This window comes from Globicephala melas, chromosome 6 (assembly GCF_963455315.2).
Source record: "Globicephala melas chromosome 6, mGloMel1.2, whole genome shotgun sequence".
NCBI lineage: Eukaryota > Metazoa > Chordata > Mammalia > Artiodactyla > Delphinidae > Globicephala > Globicephala melas.
Genome location: NC_083319.1, coordinates 31899569 through 31921945, shown reverse-complemented (window position 1 = coordinate 31921945; position 22377 = coordinate 31899569). Strand labels below are relative to the sequence as shown.

The 22377-nt window shown below is 44.4% G+C and overlaps 1 protein-coding gene across 5 annotated transcripts in view; it reads left to right on the top strand.

Annotated features, from left to right (window-relative positions):
- MSANTD3 (Myb/SANT DNA binding domain containing 3) overlaps window positions 1-22377 on the top strand; it is a 108474-nt gene that overhangs the window by 75498 nt on the left and 10599 nt on the right. For 2 of the 5 annotated variants that reach the window (XM_060300695.2, XM_030829854.2), the window contains exon 2: window positions 19419-19869. In XM_060300695.2, coding sequence (XP_060156678.1) covers window positions 19452-19869 — 418 coding nt within the window. In that variant the 5' untranslated portion in view covers window positions 19419-19451. Of the gene's footprint in view, window positions 1-5337; window positions 5417-5679; window positions 5808-5872; window positions 5988-19418; window positions 19870-22377 lie in introns of those variants that run through there. The other 3 variants (XM_060300694.2, XM_030829856.2, XM_060300693.1) reach the window with 3 other exon arrangements.

Below are 22377 nucleotides of genomic sequence, written 5' to 3'. Positions count from 1 at the left end.
AGGCTTGTAGCAGTGTCTTCAGACATTTAAAAGGGGTTAGACCTCATGCAACTGTCGCAGCTGGTGGAACAGTCTATGTAGGCTGCTGTTGCCTCGAGTTTAGTGTTAGCCTGAAGTTGCTGTAGGTCAGCCAGATTGGCAGTTGGGAAGGAAAGCTGGATGTGGACAAGATCAAGGACAAACTAGAACCTTCCAGGGCAAATTTGGGCCCACAAAGAACACTGGGACACTCGAGGACAAACTGGAACCTGCCTCTTGCCCCAGCTGACATCGTGACTGTGACCTTGTAAGAGACCCCAGGGCAGAACTGTTTAGATAAGCTGCTTCCTGACCCACAGAAACTGCGAGATAATACATGTTCATTGGTTTCAGCCTCTCAATTCTGGTAACTGGTTACACCACAGCGAGTAACTAATAAACCTAGATACTGATAGCGTGTTCACCAAAACCGCCTCAACATCAAATTGCCGTGGCACCAGCAGTACCAGTGGCCAGTAGCTTGCAAATCTAGCCACTTTAAAATAGACAGGGTGGGTCTCATGGAAAGGTAGAGTATAGGCATTTGAAACCCATGAGTTCTGGAATTTTCAAGCAGCCTGGATTTCATTCTGGCCCTGATAGCCCATCATTTTCTGACCTGGCACTCTTCTAGGTTGCTCCCTCAGCAGTAGCTTTTGGTCTCCTAACGACTCCACCTGTACGCTCTTGTTCAGCACTCCCAGCTCCTCACCCCTCATTCCTTCCCTGGACAGCTGGATCCTGTACGTTGAGGCATTTTTGTTTTTCTCCATGCCCATGTCTTACAAAAGATATTTGGATCTATCTAGCCATCTGAAGAATAGTCTGCCCTTCTCCAATTTAGGGAAGGGGATGTTCAGATAAAAAAATCAACTCTAGGGCTTCCCTGGCGGCGCAGTGGTTGAGAGTCCGCCTGCCGATGCAGGGGACACGGGTTCGTGCCCTGGTCCAGGAAGATCCCACATGCCGCGGAGCGGCTAGGCCCATGAGCCATGGCCGCTGAGTCTGCACGTCCGGAGCCTGTGCTCCGCAACGGGAGAGGCCACAACAGTGAGAGGTCCGCGTACCGCAAAAAAAAAACCCCAAAACAAAAAAATAAACTCTATGTACTTAGTGGTAAGCATCACTGCCAGCCTCTGAAACTTCCTAAAAACTATCCTCCTGCTTGTCTGGTGTTTGATGTTATGTTTGAAGAGAAATGTGCAAAGAGGCAGATTGTCTAGCAGCCAGAGATTGCTTAACAGGATAGCTGTATCTTGGTGGGGTCACCATAGATTAAGGGCTATCCAGTCTTCTGTTATGTGATAATAACATTTATATAGGAACTACTAAAGTGATTTATATATGTAACTCATTTAATCCTCTCAACAATTCTGTGATGTAGGTATTCTGCTTTATAAGATCATTCACCATCTTACGGTGACTAAGATTTTTCAGGAAAGTCTCAATTTCAAAAGTCTTGGTCTGTTGTCATTAGCTATCCAAATGCTTCAGAAATTCTGAGATTTCAGTATTTGAACTATACCTCAGACTGTCTCTACCATTAGAGAGTGGATTGCAAATACTTTTTTTTTTTTGGCCACAATACACAGCATGAGGGATCTTAGTTCCTAGACCAGGGATGGAACCCATGCCCGCTGTAGTGGAAGAGTGGAATCTTAACCACTGGACCACCAGGGAAGTCCTTGCAAATACTTTTTATACTATTTATTCTGACATTTGGTTCAGAAAGTATGGTCATATTAATAGAATGATTTCAGTGCATCTACCCACGCATGCCAGCTTCTGGTGAATACCCCTACTCCCAGTCTCTGCTGTGTGGGGTGGTTATTTTTGTACCAGATGATACCTCCCTTCCATCTCATAACAGCTGATTGAGTTAAAGTGGACTTCTAGTCCAAAAGCAATCAATTCATAGGCTGCCAGCCTGCATCGTATCTTGCAGTGATGAGCTGGGCCAATCACATTTTTTTGTGTGGGTAAGTATGAACCAAGAGGCGAGCAGGAGGTTTCTACCCTAGGCTGGGGAGTCCATGATGGCCAGGTGCAGGTGCGTATGCAGAGGGAGCACGCTGAGAGGTAGGGAAGAAGGAGCATATATCCAGAGAGAGACAAAGGTGTAACAGGACAAAGAGGGAGACGGAGAAACAAAGAAAGTCAGAGGCAGAGACATAGAAAGACACACTGACCTCAAATGAGAGAGAGAAAAATTGGTTCTTAGTGGCTCTTAGGTTTCTGTGAGGTCCTACATAACTTGGGTTGTTCCTGTATTTCAAATTCACCTAAAATTCAATAAACACCTTTCACTGTAGTGAGTTTGAATGAATCTCTTCCAGGGCTTCCCTGGTGGCGCAGTGGTTGAGAGTCCGCCTGCTGATGCAGGGGACACGGGTTCATGCCCCGGTCCGGGAAGATCCCATATGCCGCGGAGCGGCTGGGCCCGTGAGCCATGGCCGCTGAGCCTGCGCGTCCAGAGCCTGTGCTCCGCAGCAGGAGAGGCCACAACAGTGAGAGGCCCGCATACCGCAAAAAAAAAAAAAAAAGTTGTAAAGAATGAATCTCTTCCTTGCCACTAAGAAAGCCTGATGAAAGTTGTCTCTAATGTCCATACTTAATTCAATTTTAGGGATTCTGGATCTGAGCAGTCAAAATGGTTGGATAAACTAAACCTCAATGTATTAAGAGAACTGTACTTTCTCAAAACTGTGGAGTATTCAGGTTGGATGATCAGTGCATTTTCTCTCCCTCAAGAAAACTTATGTAACAACCAACTCCTATGTCAAGTCTGCTTGGTGAGACTGGATCTGAACAAAGGAGAAACTGTTTTCAGAGTTATTCTCAACAAGCTATCAGGGTGCAATGCATCACTCACCTCCATCACTGGAATGGCCCTCCTGCTCTTGAGGAAGGGACAAGTCACACAGATGGGTTCTCTTGAAAGGCTTCCTTTTATTAGACTCTGTGTAGGCTCCACCCTTCTATTGACTCTTTCTACAGAGAAGTTATAGCAACTTTATTATTAATAATAATAGATAACATTTATTGAGTGTTTTCTATGTAACTTGCACTGTACTAAGCCTTTTATAAATACCTTACTGAATCCTCAAACAACCCTGTTAAGTACGTATTGTTACGTCACTTTACAGATAAGACTCAGGAGGGTTAAGAAGCTTGTCCAAGGGCAGGGAACAAGGAGGGAAATAAGGGAACAAGGAGAGAGCTGGGAGGGCAGTGACTACATTACACACATTACGAGATGCCCTTGTCACATTAGTTTTGGAGATAGTTTACTCTCTTTTATTTATTTATTTATTTATTTATTTATTTATGGCTGTGCTGGGTCTTCGTTTCTGTGCGAGGGCTTTCTCTAGTTGCAGCAAGTGGGGGCCACTCTTCATCGCGGTGCACGGGCCTCTCACTAGTTTACTCTCTTGATTTGAGGAGGAGACACATGATTAGATAGGAGTTTCTGTTTCCTTAGCAGGATTTCTGCATGTGGCTCATGTCAATCGTCATTATTTTAAACAATAATAACAATACTGACAACATGCAGTAATAATAATGATATTAATCATGTATTAAAGTCAAGACTAGAAGCTTTCATCACCCTGCCAGGTAAGTATCATTGTTCTCACCTTAGAAATGAAAAATCTGAGATTCTAAGTGGTTAACTTTGTTCACAAACTATAAGCAGTAAAGTCAGGATTCAGGCCCCTGTCTGTCTGTTAAATTCATTGCTTTCTTTTCCCTCACTGTACCACCTGTCAATCAAATTTCCAATCTGAATTGACTCTTTTCACACCCCAGTAGTTTTCCCTTGGCTGTATCCTCATTTTGGAAGGAAATCTTCATAGACATCTAACATGGCACTAGGGTGGAAAACTCGAAGTGGAAATGGTGTACTGCCTTGGGTTCCAGTGAGGTGAGTGTCATAAAGTTTGCCAATAGTAACTCTCTCGGGATGGTCTTAGTTTCCGAGTTCTCTGGACAATTTCAAAGCTTCTTGGACACCAGACAAATTATTGTCAAAATAATGAACAAGGAGCAGTATAACTCTAGGTTATAGTAAGGGTCTTTATTTTTATTGGTGCTTCTGACCCCTAGAAGTGTTTGGGTGTTTCTTTGTAGTCAACAGACCTGGCTCAGCCTCTCAGCCTCTCAGCCAAGTGGGTCTGTGGGTCATGGGAGCTGGGAGGGTGGCAGTAGCCTCACATATAATCAAGACATTTTTACAAAATGAAAAAATAGCGAGTGTTGGTGAGGTGCTGGAGAATTTGGAACCCTCATACATTGCTGATGGGAATGTAAAATCATTCATTTAGCCACTATGGAAAATCTTTTTGGCAGTTCCTCGAAAAGTTAAACATAGAATTACCATATGACCCAGCAAGCCCACTCCTAGGTATATACCCCAAAGAACTGAAAACAGATACACAAATACGTTTACAGGCATGTTCAGCGCAGCACTATCACAGTAGTCAAAGGGTGGAAATAACACAAATATCCATCAATGGATACATGTACAAACGCACTGTGGTATACATACAATTATTTAGCCATGAAAAGGAATGAGGTACTGACATGCTACAACCTGGATGAACCTTGAAAACATCATGCTAAGTGAAAGAAGCCAGACACAAAAGACTACATATTGTATGATTCCATTGATATGAAATGTCTAGAATGGCCAAATCCAGAGAGACAGAAAATAAATTAGTGGTTACCCCTGGTTGGGGAGGGGCGGGGATAGAGAGTGACTGCTTAATGGGGAGGGGGTTTCCTTTTGGGGTGATAAATGTTTCACAAGTAGAGATGATGTGGTTGCTTAACATTTTGAATGTAATAAACGCCACTGGGTTGTTGACTTTAAAGTGGTTATTTTTATGTTATGTGAATTTCACTTCGATTAGAACAACAGAAAGTTCAGCAGCCCTCTGTGCCCTTCTGAGCTTGGAATCTTCCCAATGGATACAGGGCAAAAGAAACACCTAGCCCCCATCCTTGTGGAGGCACTATAAAAGGTGCCTTGTCCTAGAGTGGCATCTGTCGTGCATTCATTCATCCGCGCACAAATTCCCACGTACTCAGCGCACAGTGTCTGAACCAGGTCCTGGGGTGCTGAGGGTCGTCTCTGCCCTCGAGGTGCGCAGCCTAGGGGGAGACATCCCGCAAATTAAAAAAACAAAACAAAACACAACTCCGTGATGAACCCAGCCAAGGAGCGTTGTCTACTCAAGTAGCAGGGTGTCCCGAAGGAAAAGGGGCCTTTCTCAGATAGGGGGTTTGGACTGGGCTATTTCGCGTCCATGGCCGCCAAATACCTTGCGACAAATACATTCTTTTGTTGTTCATGGAACTGAAACAGTTTTTCAAGTCCTTCAGGAGCTCGTCCGCAAAGGTGGGAAGAGGGAACTCACCACAAGAATGTCAGCCAGGAGGGAGAGGGGTGGGTAGGCGGAGGACCCCCTGCGCCCCGCCCCGAACCTCGGGGGAGGCCGCCCACCAGGGCTTGGGGAGGTGGGGACTGCGCGGGGCCGCGCTCCCGCCCTCCTCGGCGCCTGCGGACCCGCAGGCGGCGGGCGGCCCGCGAGGGGGCGGCGGCTCCCGGGCTTTGTGGCCGCTGCGCGCGTGGTGGGGCCTGACCGGCCGGGGGCGCGCCGCCGCCGCCCGGCGCTCCGGAGCCCGCGGCCCTCCCGGCCGCCCAGCCTGCGAGAGGAGCCGAGGCCGCCCGCGCTCGCATCCCGCCGGCCCCTCCCCCGATCGCCGTGGCCGCTGCGCCGCCGCTGCAGGTAGGACGCTGGCCCGCCGGGCGGGCCGCAGCGACGCGGGGACGCGGGCGAGGGTCAGGCGGGAGGCTCGGGCCAGACGTGCGGGGGCCGCGCGGCCGGCAGGGCGGGCTTCCGGCCCAGGCGCCACGACCCCTGCCCCGCAGGCCCGGCTGCCACCTCCGCGCGCCGCGATGGGACTCGGTGAGTGGGGCCGGCCTGCGGCGTACAAAGCCCCACGGCGCGGACCTCGGGGAGATTCAGCGTCGCACCCGGGGTCGGGGGACTCTGGACTCCGGGAGTGGAGGAGCCGCTTGGGAGGAATCCAGATGACTCGCAGTGCCGGGGTCTCCCCATCCCGGGGTCCCCACTGTATGCCGGGCACTGTGCTCGCGCTTTTCCATACTCGTCTCCTTTAAGACCCCTTGTGTCCCTTACAGGGGTGTAATGGGAGGGGTCTCTCACCCAGAGGCTGAGGGCCGAACATCACATCGGTGCCCTCCTGACCTTGGGAAATCTCCTTTGCTCTGAGCCTTGGCTCCTGCTTCTGTAAATGGGGGTGAGATGGGGGGAGGGATGGTGGCAGGGGAGTGCGTCGTTTAATGCCTATCCCCAGGTGCTATTGTGAGAGATAATGTACGTAAATGATCATAGCTAAATATTGAGCACTTTCTATATACCAGGCCCTAGGTACCAAACAGTTGGCATGAGTTATCTAATTAAGTCATCACACTGGCGCTGTGATGTAGCTACTATAAATTGCACGAGTAATTTTTATTTAGGAGTAGGAAATAGAGAAGATTATTTAGTCTCCTTATTCTGATTCAGGAGATTGGGTGACTTAGGTATGGTAACATTTAAGATCACAGATGTTCCTGCAGTGTCAGGAGAGTGGTTATAGGATATATTTGTTACACATTTAAAACCGGGAGGTAGGATAATATCAGGGCCAGGCGTGTGCATTTTAGTATGTCAGATAAGTCAATTGTGTTACCAAGGAAATTGTTGAATTCAAAAACATAGTTCCTGAGTTAGGACTGAGGACTGCTAGGGGAGTTTGGGGCCAGAGAGACAAGGGGTGGACGGGGAGGAGAAGGGAGGATTCTGAAGCTCTGGAAGAGGATATGGAGGAAGGGACCAGCGTCTACCACCCCAGCAGTTTTCTGGACCAGGATTCCATCCTGCCCTTAGAGACCAGGCATCCTGTCTGGGAGGAGAGAGGGGGAGGGATCCTGGGGTGAGATCAGTGAATTGTCTCTTATTATTCCCAGGACACCCCAAAAGTATTCAGATGCGTTGAGAGCCAGGCCTCCTAAAATGTCATGGTCGCTTCTCATGATTCTTGAAATTCTTTTACTATGTTTGAGGCGATTGGGATGCTCAACAACCCTGAAGATTGGTAAGGTGCTTCAAATATCAGTACAAAGACAGAACTGATGTAATGAAGGAGTGTGTTTGAATACAGTTCCCTTGGTTAGAGAAGCAATGGGCCTGAGGAGATTATTTTGGGGTTCAGTTTGAAATGGGGAGAACTGGAAGGCTTTGGACCCTGAACAAGGAAGAGAAAGGCAGGAAGGGCCAGGCATTGCACCCAGGGGCAGGGGGTAGAAGGAGAGCTGAGGACCCACAACACCATCTGAAGAACACCCACCCGGCCCGCTAGTGCTCGGCTACCCAGAAGGCACCCCTTCCTCTCCCGACTGTGACCGTGTCTTACTTGAGTGTTGTTTAAGGTCGGGGCTGAACTCGGGCTGACTTTTCTCCTGAGTGAGCAGGAAAGGCTTCTTAGAGAAGGGTTGTTTTAAAACCAGGACTTGAAGGAGGGGGTGTTTGGGCACATAGTGATGGTGAAAGTAGGGAGCCGTGTGCCTAGTAAAGAAGAGCAGCTGCTTTGGAGAGACAGACAGTGGGAGGTTCGAATCCTAGGTCTGCTATTTCTCCGCCATGTAATTTTTTGGTGAGGATTAAAGAATGTTTTTTCAAATGCCTGGTAGGGAGCTCAACAAGCACTAGGACCTTTTTCCCTGTCCATGGTGACAGTTGTTTAATTCTTGTCTGCTGAGCACCAGTCTTATGCTGAGTCATATGCTTCATGCCTGGGAGAGAGATGAGTCAGAAATTATGTGTTTCCCTTAGGAATTTCCCAGCCTAGTGAGGGAGATGGACACAATGAGCAAATCACAGAAAATATGGGAAGTACAATCATATACAACTGGCAGTGAGCTCAGAGAAGAGTAACTCGTTCATTCTGGATAGAATACTCAGGGCTAATCTACCTCTTTAACGAGATTTAACAAGATGAGACGTTATCATAGAGGTTTTGAATGCTACACAAATTCCTAACTTCTATCTTTTTTACCTCTGTCTTGTCTTTGCCCTGATATCCTCTCTCTTAAAAAAAAATCTAGTTGCAGTGTGTACGTAGTTTGTAAACTGCCTCAAACTCATTTTAGGAGGAAGCTGTTATAAATAAAATAAACATAATAGCCTGGGTATTAGTTGAGGAAGGCGTCACAAAAATTTCATGAGAGTTGGACTTAAGGGGTAAAGATGAGCCCTTGGTGGATCTTGGGGTAAAGAATTCCAGCCAGAGGAGGCCCCATGTCTAGAGGCATGAGAACGCAGTAGGTTTAAGGGCATGAAGATGAGTTTGGTCTGGCCGGGTTGAAACATACATGGAAAGGGTGGTTTGGGGTGGGGTAGAGGGGGCACTGTAATTGGGGCCAAATCTGGAAAGGCCTTGAATGCCTTGTGAGCAGTTTGGACTTTATTGCTTGGGCAGTGGGGGAAATGTCAGAGGTTTACACGCAGGACTGTGGCATCATCACTGTGTTTAAGAAAGATCCCTCTGGTGGCTGTGTGGAAGAGGAGCTGGAAGTTTGGGAGATCATTTTGGGAGACTAGGGCTTACCTTGGACATAGGCAATGAGGATGGGAGCAGAGAGAAGAGATATTGAGGTAAAATATGTAGTAGTGGTAAATGTGATGAGTGGTACCATGTGATTGAAGAGCACGCTGAGGTTTCTGCTTTGAGCCAAGTTAATGTGGCGGAAATCAGGAGGTCTGGGGGTAGAGGAATAATGCGTTTGCTTTTGGAGGTTTCTGAGGTACCCATAATGGACAGCTAGATAGAGGTGGCTAGGAGACAATTGGAAATGTGTGTGGTGCTGAGGAGAGAAGATGGGGCTGGAGAGAGGTTCTCCCTGACACCCCTACTTTCTTTTGAACAAACACCGAGAGTCAACTGTGTGCTCAAGATACAAGTAAAATGTAGTTCCGTGCCTCAGGAGCTCAGATAGAGGAGCCCCTCAAGGGTATGGATAGATTGCAGTACAGAGTAATTCTGAGGGCTGCAGGAAAAGGTAAATGCTTGAGACCCTGGGCCCAGAGATTTTTTGGGTTTTTTTAATAAATTATTTTTTATTTGTGGCGTGCAGGCTCAGTAGTTGTGGCTCGCGGGCTTAGTTGCTTTGCGGCATGTGGGATCTTCTCAGACCAGGGCTTGAACTTGTGTCCCCCGCATTGGCAGGCGGATTCTTAACCACTGTGCCACAAGTCCGGGCCCAGAGACTTGAGAGCCGTTGATGCTGAAGTGGTGGGCCTAGAGGAGAGAGTCCTCACAGACAAGAAGCAGGCTGGAGCAGGAACACCTACATAAGGGGACTTTCTGTATTGTAAAAGCACTTTCTGTGGAGGGTACTTTAATAATGACTCCAAGGGGGCTTCCCTGGTGGCGCAGTGGTTGAGAGTCCACCTGCCGATGCAGGGGACGCGGGTTCGTGCCCCGGTCCGGGAAGATGCCGCGGAGCGGCTAGGCCCGTGAACCATGGCCGCTGAGCCTGCGCGTCTGGAGCCTGTGCTCCTCAACGGGAGAGGCCACAACAGTGAGAGGCCCGTGTATCGCAAAAAATAAAAATAATAATAATAATAATGACTCCAAGGGAATTTTAGGGAGACTGGGATGGGAGTGGGGAGATGGATTAGGAAGGAGCAGTGGGGGAGGGGAAGGAAGGGGTCAGGACCTTTAGGAACCTGCCTCTGGTTCACAGAGGGAACTGTGAGGGAGGGGGGAGCTCTTGCCTTAAACACAAGGCTGGTTCTGCTCACAGTCACCCTCAGAAGCAGATGGTAAAAATAAACACTTCCCAGTTACTTGGCTGCCTCGAGTGGGTGGCGAAGGGAAAGGGGAGGGAGAGCACCGGAGGAAGCAAATTTAGTGCTAGGTTTAGACTGGAAGCTCCCCTAAAGGAAAGATAGAAGACAGAGAGGGTGCAGGTGAGTGGCCATCCTGAGTAGACAGGTCTGAACGTGTGAGAGCAGGTACACAGCCAGGTGTGCACGGGGACAGTAATGTTTGACTGTTCCTACCTCTGCGTCAAATGAAATCATGAAGGCATCATAGCTGTAGAAATTTGTTGTATCATGTTGTAAAAAATTTGGCATACAACAGTATTTACAAGAAGAAGCCAGGAAATGATTTTTGTTATGAGAAGTCCTTTATAGAAGAAGAAATTTAAGATAGTAGAACATCTAGATATAATTAGTAAAAAATGCGAATGGCGAGCAGGTTAGTTTCAACGTATATTCCACAAATATTTATGGAGTACCTTCTGTGTACCAGGTGGTCTTCAAGGAGCCGGGGCTACAGTAGTGAAAGAGAGATCCCATCACCTGCTTTAGATGTTTCACTTGGAACTACTTAACCTATAGGGTTAAACCTGGGCGTGGGCCTTAAATCCTCTGAAGTGCCGAGATCACTTTATTCTGTGGCAATGTTCTCCTACTTTGGCTAGTAGCTCCACTAGCCTCATAAATAATCAGAAAATACCATCTATGCGTCTTTGGCAGAGAACTGTGGAAATTAGGTTGCAGAAAAACCATTGTAGCAGCAGTGCTAGTAATGGACTGCCAGCACCGGATGGGGCTTTAGAGAACACCCATTGCAGCTTTATTTTTTAGAGATGAGGAATCAACAGTCAGGGAGGAAAGGGGACTTGCCTGACGTCACAGAGTGAGTGTCAGTGTTGAGAGCAGTGCCCTCGAGTTTTCCATTGGGAGAGTGGGGAAGGCTTGATGGTACCTAGCAAAAGGGCATCTTGATGACGGGAGGGTTCCAGAGAAGAGATGTGGGGGGAGGGGTTGAAAACAAATAATGAAGCTTCGCTTTTAGGCCCTCCTCTGTTACTGGGACCCCAGGAACCCCCGTAGTTTGCTCTAAGCCTAAGTTTCCTCATCTGTAAAATGAGAGGATTGGACTGAAGTCCTGTTTTAGTTATAACATGTTAGGATCTATGTTGTTTCCAAAAGAGGTTGTTTGGGGGTTGTGGAGTCAGGAGACAGAGTCAACAGACCAGGATAGGAAATAGGCTTTCATCTCTTTAGAGCAAACTGATCACCCATAGCCTGTGGCCAGGCCTCCCTTCAGGGATTGGCTGCCACATTTCCTGCAGCTTACTCACCAATTCTGTGTTTGTCCCTTCTTTCAGTCTTTCCAAAGTGGCCCTGCTTTGTTCTAATGCTAATTCTATTTCCAGTCTATTCTGATAGGAATTAAGGTCCTTATTCTAAATCCCACCCAATCCTGGAGTAACATCCCTGGGCACATCTCTGTGACTGTGCTTATCACACTGCCTTGTCACCAGCCCATCCACAGTACACTGTGTTGTGATATGTCTTCACTGGACTGTGGTCTCCTGGATCTTAAGGAATACCCCTCCCTCCAGTACCTGCACATGTAGGTGCTCTAGGTGCTTGTTTAATCCTCCTGTATCCTCTTTGCCTCTACTTTCTCTTGATCCCCCACCGTAGTGTGGACACACACACGTCCTGGTCATTTCTCACTTTGAAACAGTCCCTGGCATGCACGGCCTCCTTTCCATTAACATCACCACCACTCAGAATCCAGGTCCTTTCTTATCAATTATTTATCTGAATGATTTCCTTCAGCCCTCTCTGTTCATATCCTATACATTCTTAAAGATCTAGCTCAAATGTCTTCTTGTTCATGAAGAGTGCAAATTAACCTCTTCTCTCTTCTGAGCACCCAGGGTGCTTTGTCCTCTGTTATGGTGTCCATTCATTGTACCTCTCCTTTTGGTTGTCAGTTTCTGCGTGCCAATGCTCCTTCAGCTTGTCTTTGTATCTCCCACATACTCTAGGACAGTACTGAGCCTTTGGCAGGAGTCCATTACATATTTGTTGAATTGTATGTCTATGAATAAAAGAGCCAATAAGTATTTGAGTATGTGCTGTATTTAGACCACTGTTCTACTTTTGGAAGCAGTTCAGTATGGGTGAGAGGGGTGCAAAGAACTAAAATTTATTGAAGATCTAGTCTGTGCTTCTTTACTCCCATTGCAGGATAGTTGTGTAGAGAGAATAAAGCAGAGTAGGGAGTATTAACCCTGTTTTACAGAGGAAGCATTAGAGGTTAATTGACTTGCCCAAAGTCACACAGCTAGGTGAGTGCTGAATTCAGGATTTGAGCCCAGGTTCTCTGCATCCACTGTCTTGGTTATTTCACTTCACTTTAAGAGCAGTAGTGCATTAATATCCTAATATCTGTCTGAGGTCTCAGTGTCACAGATTTGTAGTCATGGTTCCCATCCTGAGTGTTGACTTCAAAGAACTCCCTTTTCTACAAATAGCAGTAGAAGTAAAATCTGGCCAACTTTCTCTGGTCTTTGCTCAAATTTTAGGACTTAGTTTGACCCTTGGTGGACTTAAAATATCATTAGGTGATGTGTTAGTCAGCTTGGCCTGCCATAATAAAAGACCACAGACTGGGAGGCTTAAACAACAGAAATTTATTTCTCACAGTTCTGGAAGCTAAGAAGTCCAGATCAAGGTGCCGGCAAGGTAGGTTTCATTCTGAGGGCTCTTCTCTTGGCTTGTAGGTGGCTGCCATCTCTCTGTGTGCTCACATGGCCTCTTTGTAAGCCCTGGGGTTAGTGCGGGGAGGGGCAAGCTCTCTGTTGTCTTTTCTTCTAAGGGCACTAATCCTCTTGAACCAGGGCCCCATCCTTAGGACCACATTTAATCTTACTTCCTTCCTTAAAAGCCTAATCTCCAAATACAGTCACCCTGGGAGTTAGGGTTGCAGCAAATGATTTTTTTTGGGGGGGAGGATACAAACATTCAGTCCCCTAACTGATGGATTTTTAAGGTGCATATTAAATGTACTTATTACAATCTTCCGGTGGTTTAGTCAATGTTAGTGTTTTGGGAATTGTGCTGATTATTTCCTCTTTGTTCTTTTATGGTATTGGAATCCTGCTATTTTATTTAGTCTTGTCTATGGGTCTTTGCTTAGCCCAAGAGGAACTTCCATTGCATTTGGATTTTGCTATTTTATTTGACCATTTTTACTTTAATGCAGCTTTTTGGTGTACTGATTGTTTTACCATGTACGATACTCATTCTGTGCATGGTAGACAGTTTTATGACTAAATCAAAATACATTCATTCATTAAATCTTGCTGAGGCTCACTGTGGGGTCTCTGGGCTGCTTGTTGTTCTACAACCACGCATAAGAACAGGTAGCACTCTGTCTAGCAGAACAGCAGCCAAAAAAGATGATCCGTACAGAGGGGAGTTGGAGTTCCCTAGAAGGGAAGGGAAGTTTCTAATAAAGGCTAATGTAGCAGAGAAGGCTTGTTGTGTTGTCATCTATAACCAGTTATGGACGTTCCTAAGCAGTTTTAAGCTATAATGTGCTTTCTAGCCTCGTCGTTTCTATTAGCAAGCTTCTCTTGGAGATCTCTTTCTTTGGGAAATGTTTGTTTACTTAGGACTGTCAGTCAGGTGCTCAAGCAGATTGTCAGCATCCAGTTCCCCTTGAGGAGTGGACCATTTTAAAGCTCCATGTTATTGCTACAGTTACTTTTCAAACATACATTCTTAGCAGATCAACAGTGGAAATTATTTCAGAACCCTAGTTAGAGTGAGAGGGGTGCATCTGGGTTGGGGTGGGGAGCTGTGGACCCTAGGTTTGAGACCTAGAAGGGTGGAGGTGATGGGAGTGGGGAAGGGAGGGGAGGAGCCAACAAATGGAGATGACGGAAGCAGGCACAGCTCTTCCTAGGTTGTCCCTGCTGACAATCAGATTGCTAATTGATATGTAATTTGAGCTGGAGCACTAGAGGCTGTCACTAGGTCTGAAAGAAGAGGGCTAAGCAGATCAGAGAGCAGCCTGGGCTTGGAGTCAGACCTGGGTTTGAATCCTAGCGCTGCTACTATTTGTGTGATCACCGGCAAGTTACGGAGCCTCACTTTTCTGATCCAGGAAATAGGAAAAATAATTGGTTTAGTGGGGATAAACAGCCTGCTTCAGGAGGCTGTTGGGGATCCACAGGGGACCTTTGGGGGGTACACTGTCTCACATCAGAATCCCTTTATAGCCCGGAAGGATGCAACCACATGGCCGAGGGAGGCCTGCTGTTCTACAAAATTAAGCAAAGTAAATTGGTAACTTGGATTTACTTAGCTAGTGATTAAATAATAGTTTAATTAATAGGCTATTAATGGTCCCCAGGTGTTGGTAATTCTGAGTATTTGCTTTTGAGAGCAGTTGTATAATTTCTTCTGGTATTTCTGATACTTTCATAAAGCTTTGTGGGGTTTTTTTTGTTGTTGGTTTTTGTTTTTTTTTAACAGTGTAACAAATGATGCTCTCAGGGGCTATTTTTGGGAAGATTAAATGATATAGTGCATATTAAGCAGTTAGTATTGTGTCAAACTCACAGTAAAGGCTCAATAAAAATTATCTGCTGGGGCTTCCCTGGTGGCACAGTGGTTGAGAGTCCGCCTGCCGATGCAGGGGCCACGGGTTTGTGCCCCGGTCCGGGAAGATCCCACATGCCGCGGAGCCACTGGGCCCGTGAGCCATGGCCGCGGAGCCTGCGCTCCACAACGGGAGAGGCCACAACAGTGAGGGGCCTGCGTACCGCAAAAAATAAATAAATAAATAAATCTGCTATTGTAATTATTGCTCTTATTAGAGACTTAACTGGCCACACTTAGGTTAAGATCCTTATGAATTTAGACAACCCCCAGCCCACGACCACCTGGTGGCAGTTAGTGGTACTGCACACATTGTGAGGAAGAATTATTAAATTGCTTGGAACTAATTCCATGTAGTTTCATTTCCACTAAGTATCAAAGGAACTTTGTGCAGGCAGAGTATGGCTTATTTGCCGAGAGCTGCAATTCATATATCACTAAACCATAAGGGACATTTTTTCACTTCCATAGTTGGCATAGATTTAAAAAATGTTAACAACAGAAGTCAATGAAGTGGGCATGTCAATTAGTACACCATTTCTGGAGGGCAGATGGTGATGGAACAAAAGTCTTGAGTGTTTTTATATTTTGTGGCAACCATTCCTCTTCTGGGAATTTATCTTGAAATAATCAAGGATATAAAAAATATTTATTTAAAAAGAAAAAATATATAATGTATAAAATAGCATTACCTTTAATAGAATGAAACAGGGAACAATCCCATTTTCATTTGTGAATCAGATTCCCAATCCTTATAACAGTGATTTTTTTTTTTTTTTTTTTTTTTTTTTTGCGGTACGCGGGCCTCTCACTGTTGTGGCTTCTCCCGCTGCGGAGCACAGGCTCCGGACGCGCAGGCTCAGCTGCCATGGCTCGCGGGCCTAGCCGCTCCGTGGCATATGGGATCTTCCCGGACCGGGGCACGAACCCGTGTCCCCTGCATCGGCAGGCGGACTCTCAACCACTGCGCCACCAGGGAAGCCCCAACAGTGATTCCTAAAAAGAGTGGGTAGACATCTTCTAGGGGCAGAAGAATCGGGATGGGCTTCAGATCAGAATCTGCTCTAGGGGCTGTGTAGTTTAAGAACATTCAGTATACCTATTGATTTCATAATAAAAACTATAGAATATAAAGTTGAATGTAGTCATCTTGGCAGATAGAGATCATATAGAAGAGATATATTATAGGGAGGGTGTGTTAATAAATTTCAGTTTGGGAACGCTGATTTATAGGAAATAGGAGTATTGATGAAGGCAAAAATTAATTTTGGACTTTTGGGGAAGAAGGGGCCTGGATTGGATCATTGTAGGAACATTAGAGCAACATGACTGAAGCGTAGGCCTGATAATTTAGGGGTACAGGGACACATCTCCAAAGATAAATTCCCCCTCATTTCTCGTTGCCCAAGACCTGAGGGCCAAACCACCTTTGACTTGTCTAAATCTCTCGATTTCTGATACTGATGTGTCCATGATGAATGTGAGGTACCTTGTATCTGGAGACACTGATCACACTAACTTTAACTTTTGGGAGGAGGTTGTACATAGTGGGGGACGCTGAACAGGCTCTGTTGCCCCCATGTAAAGCCCACATTCCTTGGGCTCTATTTCAAGGCTCTCTGATCTGGCTGGGTCCCCTCCAGCCTCAGATCTAACAGATTTCAGTTATTTACAACAATAGTAACCCCTCCCCAGGCATAGTAGGTGAAGAGCTGACTTGTAATGGTGTGATTTTAAATCAGTGTACCATAAATTTAAAAGTCACAGCCTCCCCCCACCCCCCAGCTTTGTATTGTGGAACTTTTCAAGTGTGCACAAAGATCAAGAGAATAATTTAATGAATCTTTGTGTACCCATCACCCTTGTTCAAATGTCCCATTTTTGGCCAGTGGGACTCCTTTCAAGTTAGTTTCTAATTCTTTCAATACAGGTTGGTCAGGTTTTTTTTGTTTTCTTTTGTTTTAATTAATTAATTTATTTACTTTTGGCTGTGTTGGGTCTTCGTTGCTGTGTGTGGGCCTTCTCCAGTTGCGGTAAGCAGGGGCTACTCTTCGTTGCGGTGCGGTGGCCTCTCCCATTGCAGAGCACGGGCTCCAGGCACATGGGCCTCAGTAGTTGTGGCTCGCGGGCTCTAGAGTGCGGGCCCAGCAGTTGTGGCGCATGGGCCCAATTGCTCCGCAGTATGTGGGATCCTCCCAGACCAGGGCTCAAACCTGTGTCCGTGCATTGGCAGGCGGATTCCCAACCACTGCGCCACCAGAAAAGCCCGGTTGGTCAGTTTTAAATGGACTATATCATCAGTATCTTGATGCTTGCCTGTTATTCTGAAAAATCAGAGGCTTAGAGAATGTAAGGAGGACTGGGCATGTCGGCCCTTTCCACGAAGGGGACATGCAACGCTTGCTTTATTGCTGCATTCTCTGTTGCTTAGCAACATTCTTGCCATAATGTAACTGAGAGATTAATTTGTAGGAAGTTTCCTGTGATTAAAAGATGTGGAAAACTGTGCAGTCATAAAACACACATAGGTTCAGTGGAATAGGACATTTATTAAGCATTTATTGTGTGAAAGATGCTGGCTCAGCACTGGGGAGAATGGCAAGATGACCTAGGGAGTCATGGTTGAGTAATTTGGAGTCACCCAAGGTGAGAGCTCAAGAGATAGTTGTGAAATGATACTAAGAATACCAGGCTATTCAAACTCACAGAAGCAGAGGGTAGAACAGTGCTTACTGGGGGCTGGAGATGGGGGGGTGGGAGAAACGGGGAGATGTTGGTCAAATGGTACAAAGTGCAGTTATGTAGGATGAATAAGTCTAGAGATCTAGTGTACAGGAGTGATGACTGTAGCTAATAATATTGTATTGAATACTGGAAATATGATGAGACTAGATTTTAGGCGCTCTTGTGAAGCATATGAAAGGTAACTGTGTGAGGAGATATGTAATTGTAGTACTAGCTTATTTGTAGTGATTATTTCACTATGTATGTTAAATATATACAATTTCTATTAAAAATATAAAAAGGTACGTAGACTGTAATAATGATAAGGGAGAAAATGTAATGTCATTTCAAAATTTTAAAATAATATAAAATTGGTAACTTTTACTATAATAGGTGAACAAAGACTTTAAACGAATATGTGTTAAAAAATGGCTATTATTTGGTGTGTTTAAAGAAAAGATTACCAAACTATCAGGGCAGTCCAGGTTCTTGACTTCTGAAGTCACCATCTTTGTGATCTTGTACAATCCATTTCACCTTACTGGCCCTTAGTTTAGTTCCCTCAGTTGAAAAGAGGGATAAGGAAAATGTGGTATATAGGTACACAAAGGAATATTATTAAACCACAAAAAAGAAGGATAGCCTGCCATATACGACAGCAGGGATGGACCTTAGGGTGTTATGCTAAGTGAAATAAGTCAGACAGAGAAAGACAAATACTGTATGATCTCACATGTATGTGGAATCTAAAAAAAAAAAAAAAAAAGGAAGAAGAAGAAGGAAAAAGAAAAAGAACTCATAGATACAGAACAGATTGGTAGTTGCAAGAGATGGGGAGTTTGGGGGGGCAAAATGGGTGAAGGTGGTTAAAAGGTACAAATTTCCAGTTATAATGTAAGTAAGTCCTGGGATGTAATATACAGCATGGCGACTATAGTTAATAGTATTATATTGTATATTTGAAAGTTGCTAAGAGAATAGATCTTAAAAGAAAAAAATTTTAACTGTGTGGTGATGGATGTTAACTACATTTATTGTGGTGATCGTTTCCATATGTGTGTATGTATATATATAAATAAATGAAATCGTTATGTTGTATACCTGAAACTAATGTAATGTTATATGTCAACTATATCTCAATTTTTAAAATCCATTAATTGGTAAATGGATATAGACTGTGCTACATCTATAAAATGGAATACCATTTGGTAATAACAAGGAATGAAGTATTGATACATGCTACAACATAGACAGACCTTGAAAACTTTATGCTAATTGAAAGAAACAAGTCACAAAAGACCTCATATTGAATTATTCCATTTATATGAAATGTCCAGGAGAAAAAAAAAAGAAAAGAGAGGCACTGGACTCAAGCTCTAAAGTGTCCAGGCCCTTGCACTTCTGAAATTATATTAATTATTTACACAGAACTGTACACTTTTAAAAGTGGCCTGCCGTTGTAAAGCAATTATACTCCAATAAAGATGTTTAAAAAACAGAAAAATAAATAAAATAAAATAAAAGTGGCCCTTAGACCTTAAGGATCACAGACTCCAAGCCCTCATTTTTAAGATAAAGAAACTGAGGTTCTTCTAAGAGCATGGACCTAACAAAGGTCACAGACATAGTGATGGAAATGTCAGATCTTCTGGGGTGATTTCTGGATGATTCTGAAATTTTGGTAGTATTTACTTTATCTGTTGTATTAGATCACACAGTGGCTTCTCTTGTCTTAAGCTGTGACAAAACTTTGAGAGACCTGTTTAGTTTAAAAGCTGCCTAACATTATGAATTTGGGGAATTATCTGTTCCTTAATATTAAGCAGAAATAAATGAACACATTAGAGTTCCACATAGATGTTCAACTTTTTTTTTGCTGTCCTGTACCGGATAATCACAAAATGGTCAAGACCTACAGCAAAGGTCCTACCTGAAAATCTACTTTTAAGTAAAAACCCCATTCCTTGTAATCTTCTGAATGTTTTCTTGAGAATACCACAATTCAACATGAGTGGAAAAGAAAGTACCGTATTTCAGACCAGGGAATCAAGTCAGGGATAGAGCGTGAGTGATTCGCTGACTTGTTTATTGCTGGAGTTGGTACTGATTGTTTCAAACTTCCTGTTCCAGGATAGCTAACAGCCAGGAGAAACGTAGTGGAAAATGCAAAACAACGAAATCATAAAACCTGCCAAATACTTCTCAGAATTGGAAAAGAGCATCCTGCTGGCTTTAGTAGAAAAGTACAAGTATGTGCTGGAGTGTAAGAAAAGCGACGCGCGAACTATTGCCCTCAAGCAGCGTACCTGGCAGGCGCTCGCCCATGAATACAACTCGCAGCCTAGCGTGTCGCTGCGGGATTTCAAACAGCTGAAGAAGTGCTGGGAGAACATCAAGGCTCGGACCAAAAAGATTATGGCCCATGAAAGGAGAGAGAAAGTGAAACGGAGCGTCAGCCCCCTTCTGAGCACCCACGTCCTGGGGAAGGAGAAGATCGCCAACATGCTGCCCGAGCAGCTGTACTTCCTGCAGAGCCCTCCCGAGGAGGAGCCCGAGTACCATGCTGATGCCGCCACCCAAGGTATAGGTGCCTGACACCCGCTTGCATGTTCTCCTTGGGTACCTGTTTGACATTGCGATTTTCAAGTCCTTCATTTTGAGGGAATTTATAAAAAAGAAACTTTCATATCAAACGACTTTCTCAATACAAAATTTCCCAATTAGATAGGACATTAAAGTCGTACATAAAAACAGAAGCTCTTATCTCATGTCTCTCTTAGAGAGATCTCACTTATCTCTGTTATTACTTAAGAAGGAAAAATAAGGGGCTACATTAATATAGTTATTAATGAAATATCTTAGTTGCTTATCTCAATCTATCTCAAATATATTAAAGAGAACTGGAGGATTTATATTCATTCACACTATCGTATTTTTTTTTCAAAAGATAGTTTTTGAGGACCTATTATGTGCAAAGCTCTGCATTAAGTTACTCAAAATGCCACATTAAGAAAGTGAACTATTTCAAACTTAGGAAAAGTACAGAGACTAATATAGCAAACACCTATTTAGCAGTCACCCAGATTAAAAACCAGCATTTCTACCCATTATAAAATTGTGATCTGTAGTTTTGGTTTGTGCACTCTAGGAAACTTGAGAAATAATGGAAAAAAATCATTTTAGTTTTAATATACTTCCACCGAAAAGAGAAAAATGTCATACATAATTCTTGGGGAAGGAAAAGAATGTCATATAATCAAGGCTGTAGCGATAGTGTGTCATGGCTTTAAAAAGTTGGAATTTAAGGGGCTTATTGAAATGTCTCCAGGCAAGGGCAGGGTGAGGATGCATATAGATAAATTGCCAGTAATTCCTGCCTCTTTTAAGATAGGAATGACCAGTTTATATAAAGATTGCAGTTTGCAGAAAATATACTTGAAGCAGAGGAAGATTTCTGGGAAGGCCAGAGGGCTGTTCATAAGGTGCTCCAAGGACCCAGGAAGCAAGCATTTGCCTAGGAAAATCCGATTCTTGGCTTGCAGGATGAGAAATCCACTTATTAGTGTCCCCAGAGTAAATTGAGCTCTGAGGGACTGGTTAATTAAAAGTCATAAGAAATTGTCTAAAACCAAGAATGTTATCCATATAGAGTGGAAAATATAATAACCAAGTGAACAGAATACATGTTTTTGATTAGCACTTTTTTTTTTTCCCGTCGGCAGACCATCCTGGGAAGCTAAATTATGATCAAATGTTTGTTTTCTGATCATTTGGCCAAGGTTAAGTCTAGGGAGCCAGTTGGGCAACCATAGTGGTGAATGTCAAGAAACTCATGTATTGTTTCTCAGGGTAGGAACCCTGTGTCTGAGTTATGATTCTTGGGCTCCCTAGCCAGGGCAGCTCCCAGAAGAGGGTGTTGATATGGACACTGCCAGCTCTCTCTCACTCCTCCTTGTTGCTGCTTCTGTGGTGGAGGGGGCCCGCTGCTAATTGAGTGTCCTTGCTTTGGAGATGTTTATAGCTTCAGGCTGTTCCTCTCCATTTTGCTGGCCTTGGAGCGATTGCGTGTCTGTGAGGCAGTGAAAGGAATGGTGCTAGGGGAGGGGGGGAGGTGAATCAGCAAGGGCTGCTTTTCAAATTGCTCATATTCCCTGGGAGATGTTGCTGAGGAAGATGCTGGTGTGGACTGCATGCAGTTTACTTCGCAAATCTGTGATCTGGATGATTGTGTATTGATTTCATAGACTTATTTTAACGGGACAGTCTTATTTCCCCATTTTCAAATTCTAGGGTAGGATCTAGAAAGTCCATTCCACAGATTTTTTTTCTCTTGCTTTTTAGAGGAAAGAGTGTAGTTCATTTACTCATAAAAACAATTTCTAAATTTCTCTTGCTTTTTAGAGGAAAGAATGTAGTTCATTTACTCATAAAAACAATTTCTAAATTTCCAAGAAAGCAATAAATATGGATTCTCAGTGTCCTTGCTGTAGTGACATTTGCTAGAGACTCACTTGTAAAAGAGATTTATTTTAAATTGGATGTTTGTACATATATGACACATGAGACTTCTCTTTGTTGGTGATAATTAAAGCACAGCCATATGCTGCCTGGTTCCTGTTTCCAGGTCAAATGTGGAGGGCGGTGGAGAACATGCTGCTTTGTCAGTTGGGAACTGTGTCCAAAGTATCTGTAAACTCTAGTAGTTAAGGTACTGGAACGCTTTCCATACATTTAAACAGCTTTGAGGTTACCTCACTCATTTTGCATTTCAACTTAGTTTAAAGAAAGAAAAAGAAAGCTGGAATTGTTAATCATCCCTTCTGGGTCTTTCTGGGGAAGAGGTTGAAAACCTGCTGTAGGGTTATGGCTCACATTCCACTGTGTGTATTTTGACACATGGACTCTGTGTGTGTGTGTGTGTGTGTGTGTGTGTGTGTGTGTGTGTTCAGTTATTATCTCTACTAACTTTGTCTCTACTATCTCTCTGTCTCTACTGTGCTGTCCAGTACAGTAGCTACAAGCCACATGAGGCTGGTAAGCACTTGAAATGTGGGGAGACTGAATTGAGATGTGCTATAAATGTACACAC